This window comes from Odontomachus brunneus, unplaced genomic scaffold (assembly GCF_010583005.1).
Source record: "Odontomachus brunneus isolate Ranch 3 - 2012 unplaced genomic scaffold, Obru_v1 Obru_scaffold_032, whole genome shotgun sequence".
In the NCBI taxonomy this organism is placed as follows: domain Eukaryota; kingdom Metazoa; phylum Arthropoda; class Insecta; order Hymenoptera; family Formicidae; genus Odontomachus; species Odontomachus brunneus.
Genome location: NW_022639482.1, coordinates 230,544 through 239,781, shown reverse-complemented (window position 1 = coordinate 239,781; position 9,238 = coordinate 230,544). Strand labels below are relative to the sequence as shown.

The window sequence follows — 9,238 nt, the reverse complement described above, 5'->3', positions numbered from 1 at the left end:
ATATATATATATATATATATATATATATATATATATATATATATACAGGGTGTAAAAGAATTAGGCCGACAAACTTTGAGGGGAAATAGAGGACATAAAAACAAACATGTTTTGTTATTAGTGTTTTTCTCTACGACAATTAACGAAAACCATCTTTTGTGGTATTTTTGCATTTTGGAATGCAACAATAGCTAGGCATCTTTCAAGAATTTTTTTTGTATCACTACGTCGGGTATCACATGTGCATGCACATGACAGATATACACATCACACGCGCACCGCCGCCATTTTGTTGTAGGGTGTCATGGTTGAAACCGGAAATCCTGCCGGTCACATCTCTTTTGACGAAGTTAGCGATCTAGTACTAGTATAGACATCTGTGAATACAGCATGTAATGTGCTAATAAAGACTAGCAACACTTGATATTTTTCAGTGAAAAAATATATTTAACGAAGGTAAAACATAGTCCATATAATAGAAAGCTAGTCGCTATTTATGTGCTAAATGTTGTCGCCATATACAGAAGAGAGAAGAACATTCACCATTTACACATATCACCAATAATCTACGCATTCCACTAGAACTTTTTGCGCAGTCCACTACGATAAATACGATACGTAGCATATATCACGCAATTATCCACGGATATCCGACATATCTCAGGTAAAGCCAACATTATTGTCGACATACTTTCACAACTAGAAGAAAACAACGAGCTATTGACTTGGAAGTACTAGCGACGTTTGTCTTAAGAAAACGACGAGGAATTAAAGAATAAAAACTTTGACAACAGCAAACGATACTTAAGTTAAGAAGAATTATCAATTCCGGATCTTATGTAGAATATTCTTCGTAACACCATGTAATTACCTCGACTTTTCACAATTCAACTATTACATCTAAAAGTATTTCAATCTTTCCATGAATTAGTGCACCCAGATAAAAAAGGCACAACAAAATTTATAACATAGCGATATGTATGACTACGAATCTAGAGCAATTGCAAAGCGTGGGTTTAAGTGTATATTCCTTGTCAACAAGCAAAAATGTATTGTCACATGTATTCACCAACAGACAGCTTCGTAACACCGCATCAAAGATTCGAGCATATTCATATTGATATTATCGGACCTCTATCTATTCCAAGACAGTATCGATACTGCCTGTTCACAATTGTGAACTGCTTTACGAAGTGACCAGAAGCTATTGCGATCCCAAATATCACAGCTAAAACGATCACATGGCATCTATTCCATTGCTGGATAACAAAATACGAAGTTCCTGCGAGGGTTACAACAGACCAAAGACAAAAATTCGAGGCCAACTTGTTCCGAGTTTACATGACTTATGGAAACATCATATTGGCAGGAAATATTACAGCAGCATACCACGCGACAAACGGAATGATAGAAAATTTTCATTGGCAACGGAATGCAGCAATTATCTGTTATCAAATGCATGTTATCGGAAACATGGATAGAAGTTCTGTTAGTAGTTTTCATAGATCCGGGTAGCATATACAGAAATCCTTTAAGCAACATCCGTAGAGATAGTTTATAGAGAACCAATCTAACTACCAGAAAAGTTCCTAGAAGAAAGTTGTAGCACAGAAACATCAGGTACGAACAATATTATATAAAATCTTCGTCAGAATATGAAGAAATTTTGCCTATAACTGATACAAAGGCACAAACAGCCGGTGATATTCGAATATAAAAATTTAAATGCTGATTCACATGTTTTTCTAAAATAAAATGCGTTCCCACGCATGCAATTCAACTAATATATGATCGTACAAAATATTCGGATACACTTCGAAGTTCTTTAAAATAAAAATTAAAGAACGTACAACAAACATCTTGCAGTCTATAGACTTAAGTCAACCTGTATTATGAGAGAAGAAAATATATATAAACATAAGATTCATAAGAAATAAAGCAATTACAGATGGATAATGGAACCGAGAAGACAAAAACTAGAAATACTATTCCGTCCACCGGTTCGATTCAATTTGCGGATTTTCAATCAACGAAGGAAGTAATGTGGCAGACACATCGCCATGGATGCGCCATATCTGAAAAGCGCAGTCATCCGAGCTCATAGTGACCGTAGGCATAGACCGCCTCTCTCCCTCCTCTCTCCCTCTCGCCCCTCCCTTATATCTCCCTCCCTCCTTCTCTCTTCCCTCTCCCATTACCCTCCTTTCTCCCTCTCTATCTTTCCCCCTTTCTCTCTCCTCTCTCACCTCCCCCTCTCTTTCTCTCTTCCTATCTCTCTCCCTCTTTTTCTCTCAGAATTAAAATCCACTCGGGCTAACATAAAAGTAGCACGCTCGGAAGAATCAACTTATTATATTCAATGAGGTCAAGCTTATATGCACGCCGGGAAGAATCGAGTACCTTGGACTTCAACCATGTACACTAGCATATGTAATTCAAGCGTAAACCAATTTTAAAAAACTGGTCGTAACGACGCTCGACAGTCAGTAGAGTAGCAGCATTCCTAGGTACGTTCATATTTTCGACCAGCAATGGCTTCGCAACAGCGCTTTTCTTGTTGCAACAAACGACATATTCTTCGGTAGCAAGTGGCCCTCTCTGCAGTAGCGAACCATAATTACTTCCTCATCGCAATAAGCGACCTTTCTCTGCAGCAGCGCATCGTAGTTACTTCTTCGTTACTTCTACTTTCGTTGCAACAAACGACGCATTCTTCAGTAGTTCTTTACCTTGTTGGAACGTCAGCGAAGGCAAAATCATCAAAGTCAAGCAACTTCTAGCATTCTTTGCTACTTAAAGAATGACCGAGCGACTTCACCGATTCAAAGGCCAGAGGAGAAGAATAAGAAGGGGACATTACAATATATACCATCAACTCATTTGAGTCACTCATATACAACTACCTATTAATTGGCACGAGAAAGTATTATGAAAAGTTATATAGGAATAAATATATTCTCCAATGAATGAGTTATATAGGAATAAATATATTCTCCAATGAATGAGTTATATAGGAATGAATATATCTCTCCAAACATGAAAATATTTATTTGTGAGATTCTTATCCACACTTACTAAAATATAGTCTTTATCAGGAAATTAATGTTATAAAATTAAAAGTATTGAGAGTGTGCATTAATTTTGAAGGATTTTCAAGAGATGGCGTAATTACTATATCGTATCGGACCATATTGTTACTACCTTCATGTCAAAGCATCATTATGTGGCTTTAGTTTTCAGTATGTGTCATTTTGCCGTGTAAACAACATTGCTTTTTTGAGCATTAAATATGTCGAATTTTGTGCCAACAAAACGCAATTTGCGGGAAGCTTTGCTTTTTGCTTTTATTTGGAGAAAAGTGCTGCTGAAAGTCAACGAATGCTGTCCGAAGCTTATGATGATTATACTCCATCGATTTCAACATGTGAGTACTGGTTTCGACACTATAAAAAAGGTGATTTTGACACGGAAGACAAGGAACGTCCAGGCCAGCCGAAAAAGTTTGAAGATGAGGAAGTGGAAGCTTTACTCGATCAAGACCCGAGTCAAACGCAAGAAGAACTTGCAGAATCATTAACTGTTGATCGATCAACAATTTCAAGACGTTTGAAGGCCATTGGAATGATTCAAAAGCAAGAAAATTGGGTGTCGTACGAGTTGAAGCCGATGGACGTCGAAAGGCGCAAAATGAGCCGTGAATTGTTGCTTCAAAGACACAGAAGAAAAAGTTTTCTGCATCGTATCGTGATGGGTGATGAAAAATGGATACGCTACGATAATCCGAAGCGCAAAAAATGGTGCAGGCCAGGCGAACTAACATCGACGTCAAAGCCGAATATTCATGGCGCCAAACTCATGCTCTGTATTTGGTAGTATCAGCTGGGTGTAGTGTTAATACACTACACCCAGCTGATTTTACCAAATATAGAGCTGCTTTAACCCAACGAAACCATCACTGGGGAACGCTACCAATTACAATTAATGCATTTGAGTCGAACATTGAAGCGAAAGACCCGGATTCTCGATATTTTACTCTTTCTGGAACGAAAAAGATACGCAGATCTCGAACGCACGGCGTCCCGCCGCCACCTAGTATACCCTCCTCCTTCTATGGCCAGATTACGCAAAAAGACACGACAAAGAGATTTTCCAGCCAGACAACGCTCGGCCACATGTTGCAAAACTGGTCAAGAAAACATTAGAAGCGCTTAACTGGGATGTCCTACTACACCCGCCGTATTCTCCAAATATTGCTTCTTCCGATTACCACCTATTTTGATCGATAACTCATGGCCTGTCTGAGCAGCGCTTCCATTTTTAGAGGATACAAAAAAATGGGTTGATTCTTGGATAGCCTCCAAAGACGTGTCGTTCTTTCGACGTGGAGTCCACCTATTACCAGAAAGATGGGAAAAAGTAGTGGCTAGCGATGGACAATATTTTGACTAATCAATTTGTAACCATTTTTTTACAATAAAGCCGTATTTTTACTTAAAAATCTCTTAAAATTAATGCACACACCTAATAATTAAAAGAATATAAATCTGTTGTTGGCTTATAGAAATAAAACACGCATAGAGGACTAGTTTCAATAAATTTTTTCAGAAATTAGAAATTGTGTCATAGTTCTTATAACAGTCTTGAAACTGACGTCAGAGATTGTTAATGGTGAAAATCAACGAATGAACGAGAAGGACAAAATAAATAAATTAAGCGTAGTTCTTAAAAATTGTTTTGGAAGATACTAAATATTAATAAATAATAAAAATATTTACAATATGTTAATTCTAAATCAGAAAAGTTAAAAGATGAAAACATTTCTAATTTCTAATTTACTTTTTTTTCAAGGTACTAGCAAGCTGCGAACCAACGATGCACCACTTTCTCCGTTGTCGCCCACAATTTTATTTTCGCGACAGTTATCTAATGATCGTTGCCGACATCCATCGTATGATGTCGCATATAAGCCAACAACTCTGATTGAAACATCCAAGGCACAACATTTACCTGATTTAGTGAAGGAATCTAATATCTTAAAATCGAAGACAGCACCTAATATATGCGGTGAATCGATGGTAAACAGGGAATTATTTGAGAATCAAATGTTATCTCATCAATCTAACAATTCGATGCAGTATAACATGGAAAAAAAGAAGAGTTCTCAGAATTTGGAGAACATCATTTCAGAAGAGAATAACGATTTTAGACCGCGTAGTCCATTACACGAAACATCTATTGTTGTTCCTGAAGTAAACTGGAGTAAAAATGACAAGAATAAAAATGATAGTTCAGGCGATTCTGAGATAGATAGTGATTCATTATCTTCGTCTGATTCTAACGAAATAGCTGAGAATGATCAACATATTGCTGTAAATTTTTCACCACCTAGATTAGAGATTCATAGCATTGATGGTAATCTCCTACTGGACGATGGAACTGACCAATGCAAAGTTTACAATCCTGATGATAGTCAAACTTTTGAACCAGATTCTATTGAAGTTTCATTTTTGCGAGATCGCCAATTATTTAACAGGTCACAAAGTAATTTATATATCGAAACATTGAATAACAGTATAGAAAAGTTAAACCTGCGGGATAATACTAACAAAAGCAATTGTAGTAGTTCTACTTCCGAACCATCAACAGCGTCTAATAAACAGGATGATTCTGAAGAAAACGATGTTACTACTGCGGTTTTTACAGAGACAGAATTTTCTGAATGGGCCCGAGATGGAGAAGTTTTAGTTTCTGATGACCTCTGCGATGTAGAACTCAACATTGATCCTAAATTCATTACTATACGAAAAAATAATTTATCATCTTTTGAGAAGTTACCTCCTACATCTGTTAAAATTGCCGAGGAGGAAGATATGGAGTCCGATTATTCTAAAATTGACCGAAAAATTGGTTGGGAATGTCCAAGTAATAGCACATCAAAATTACTGACTAACAATGAGAACATCGATTATATGGACACAGATAATGAATCACTGCTTGATGACAGCCTTCAAGACGCTTCCAATGTTGCAATGCTGAGAAACCGCGGCTATATTGAGTTCGTAAATGTTAAAACCATGAACATTCCTACTGTAAAAGAGTCGAATAAACCGGTTGCTGATGCGCCGATAGCAAAATTGGAACCGGAAAATGACTTGTATGGCGAAGAAGAAGAAGAATGCTTCAAAGACGCAAATGTAATTGAGATAAATCCCGTCACGATGGAAGATGTAATGGACAAGCTAAGTGGACTTATGAAAAAATCATCACCAGTACAGTTAGAAACTCAAATAGAAACTACAAAAAAATTTGAAGATGTGTTTAAAAGTGATACGAAGCAAGAACAATTAGTAGAAGCATTTAACAATAAATTGCTTCAATCAATGGAGGAAGATAGTCTATTGTTAGTAGAATTAGCAGAAGACACAACTACTAGTGAGATTGTTACAGTACTTGCCAGTCCAGTTAATCCTGAAATGTCTATAGTTTCTGGAGAAACGGTAGAAAAGAAAGAAGAATTAATCAAAACGGATTGTAGTAATCCAGACTATATGGAATATGTAAAAAGATTGCAATCCAGAATCGCAGAGTTTAGCAATGCAAAAGATTCTATCGATGTAAGAAAATCGAAGCGTAAGAACTCAAAGAATGTAGCGCAAGCATGTATCACAGATATGATCGTTGAGGAAATCAAATATAAAAAAACAACAACCGTGAATGATAACGTAAATTCACCAACAACTTCGAGGAAACTCGAAGAGATTACCAGAGAGAGGTCCAAGCAAAAAAATGTTATCCAAGACTTGCTGATGGATAAACTTGAAGCTCATAAACAGAAATCAGCCGAGAAGAAAGCTCGAAGAGCTGCTAGGGCCTCATCTTTTGCCACTGTGCTATCACAAATGAAACCATCACTTTCCTATACTATTTCTACTGGTAATAAATTTGTGCCTGCTTCTATAGCAACTTCCCTAAATAATAAAACTAATATGTCTTATGAAGAAGCAAATAAACCAGTGAGTCTTCCTACTTCTTCTCATTATTACGGAAAATATAATGAAATAGAAGCCAGAAAAGAGATTGCAATAAGCATTGATCAACAAAAACAAAACCAATCGGATACGATAATTGTAAAACCGACAACAATCAATGTAGAAAATATATTTCAATCTCAAATTATGCCACTAAGGTTGAGCATTGAACAAACAAAAAAGATAATCGAAAAATCTAAGCAGAATGATAAAGAATGGACAAGAGTGAAAAGTGATGATAATTTGGAATTAAGAACTGAGAACAAAATCCAGGACATTAAAATAAGAGCAATACGACAGGAGCTTTCGGTGGAAGATACGAGAAAGAATAATGCATCAGAGATTAGAAAGACTAGACCGTATAGTTTTAGTACAATAGATAACTTGGGATTAAAATTACAAACCAGCAAGAGTACTGATAATATGAAAAACATTGCTAGTCGAGACAACTTTGAAAGACAACCGCCGGTTAATGCAAAATCGATGGATGAGTTATTAAATATTGCAGATTCTTTGACATTAGTCAATAATAGCGTGACGAAAAGAGATAAGAAGAAGTTCAAGGACCCAGAAAGGAGGAAAAGTATTATACAAGCGGTGTCAGATTTCTTCTTTAAGAAAGAAAGTAATCCATTACCCAATCAAAAGGACAAGTTATCGATGTTCCGATTAACTTCAAAGACAAAAGAAAAAGTAAGTATTTAATAGTTATTATTAATATTATTATTTGCTTTTTGGTATCATTATCATAATTGATAACAGCAAGGTATAAAATAGGCTATTTTTATAGCCGACCTTAGGTATTATAAAATTATCCTAGTAAATAAGAAACATAAATCTACATTTTTTAACATTGATGTTATGTTAATTTTTAATCGTTTCTGAATAATGTTTTATAAATGTTTTATAAATATTACTTAATATAACGTTGATTTCTAAATATTTTAAAATCATGAGAATATTTTATTAATTTTATGATAACACATTTATTAGAAGTAAATATAATAAGGTAATAATTTGTACACATAGAGAAGTTAATTAATTATGTGTCTAACTTAACCGCAAACGATGTTTAGTATAGTATTTCCCAGCTAGAACAACATATTCTGAAATAATCCTGAATGTGTTCAGGAAGCTTTGGGACATTCCCCAAAACATTCCCCTTCAAAACATTCTATATTTTAAGATAATTCTAGAATGTTTTATGTTATTTATGTTAGAATATAATGAACTCGTCAGCGATATTCCATTTAAATCAAAAGTTATAAGTATAATTGGGAAATAACATTTATTTTTTCTGTTAATATAATTTAAATGATATTAAAATTTAAATAATTTAAATATTTTGATAACAAAAATAATGAGCATAAAATTTCTCATGTATATTTAGAGCTCTAATGGTAAAATCAAACATATATGATAGTAATAAGGCCATTAAGAGCTAAGTGCTGATGTTCATGCTAATGTAATGTAATGAGAGAGGATAATAATGTTTGCAGAATCACACATTCCAGTGACAAAACGACCCCAATCCCCCAATTTTTTGTGATTTCTAAATAACCCCCTTATTTGTCTAATATATTTAACACGCGTTAATTCTTCTTTATATTGTGAAAAATACTGCCTTAGCCAGAAGTCGAACCTGGACCTCCCCACTTGCCAAGCGAGACACCGTACCTATTCGGCCACCGAAGCTTCGACAGTATTCTTCGCAACACTGAACGCTTATAAATTGTTGTTATTGAGAATGTTAATATACTATACGCTCCTTCGGCCAATGTTTTTCAAAGAATTAAAGGGAGATATACACCTAGGAGCCGGAAAAAAAGGTCATCTTTGTGAATTTTTTTAAGGAAAACTATTTGAAATTTCGGATTGGGGGTTTTTCTATCTAAAAGTATACACATTCAGGAATATGTCCAATTTTTTTTATTAAAAAAAATAAAAAATTGACGAGGTTGTGGTATAATCTTTGGAGCGCCGTAAAAAAATCCGGGTAAACGGTACCCACTGGCGTTTCTTCAAAAATCATCTGAAACAAAAAAACCAAAAAGATTATTAAATTAGATACTATAATCTAGTACTTGTCATGGCCGATTTTGAAAATATCGATTTATGACAAAATGGCGGACGTTTGAACATAACATAGCGATTTTTCGACCAAAAATTAGTTATTATTTTGCCTATAAAACAAAAACTAAGCAACGAAA

The 9,238-nt window shown here is 35.1% G+C and overlaps 2 protein-coding genes across 8 annotated transcripts in view; one reads left to right on the top strand and one right to left on the bottom strand.

The window, feature by feature from the left end:
- LOC116843356 (F-actin-monooxygenase Mical) overlaps nucleotides 1-9,238 on the top strand; it is an 874,436-nt gene that overhangs the window by 659,486 nt on the left and 205,712 nt on the right. For all 7 annotated transcript variants that reach the window (XM_032813731.1, XM_032813733.1, XM_032813730.1 and 4 more), the window contains one exon: nucleotides 4,849-7,721. In XM_032813731.1, coding sequence (XP_032669622.1) covers nucleotides 4,849-7,721 — 2,873 coding nt within the window. The remainder of the gene's footprint in view (nucleotides 1-4,848; nucleotides 7,722-9,238) is intronic.
- LOC116843361 overlaps nucleotides 1-9,238 on the bottom strand; it is a 48,225-nt gene that overhangs the window by 35,903 nt on the left and 3,084 nt on the right. The window lies entirely within an intron of this gene.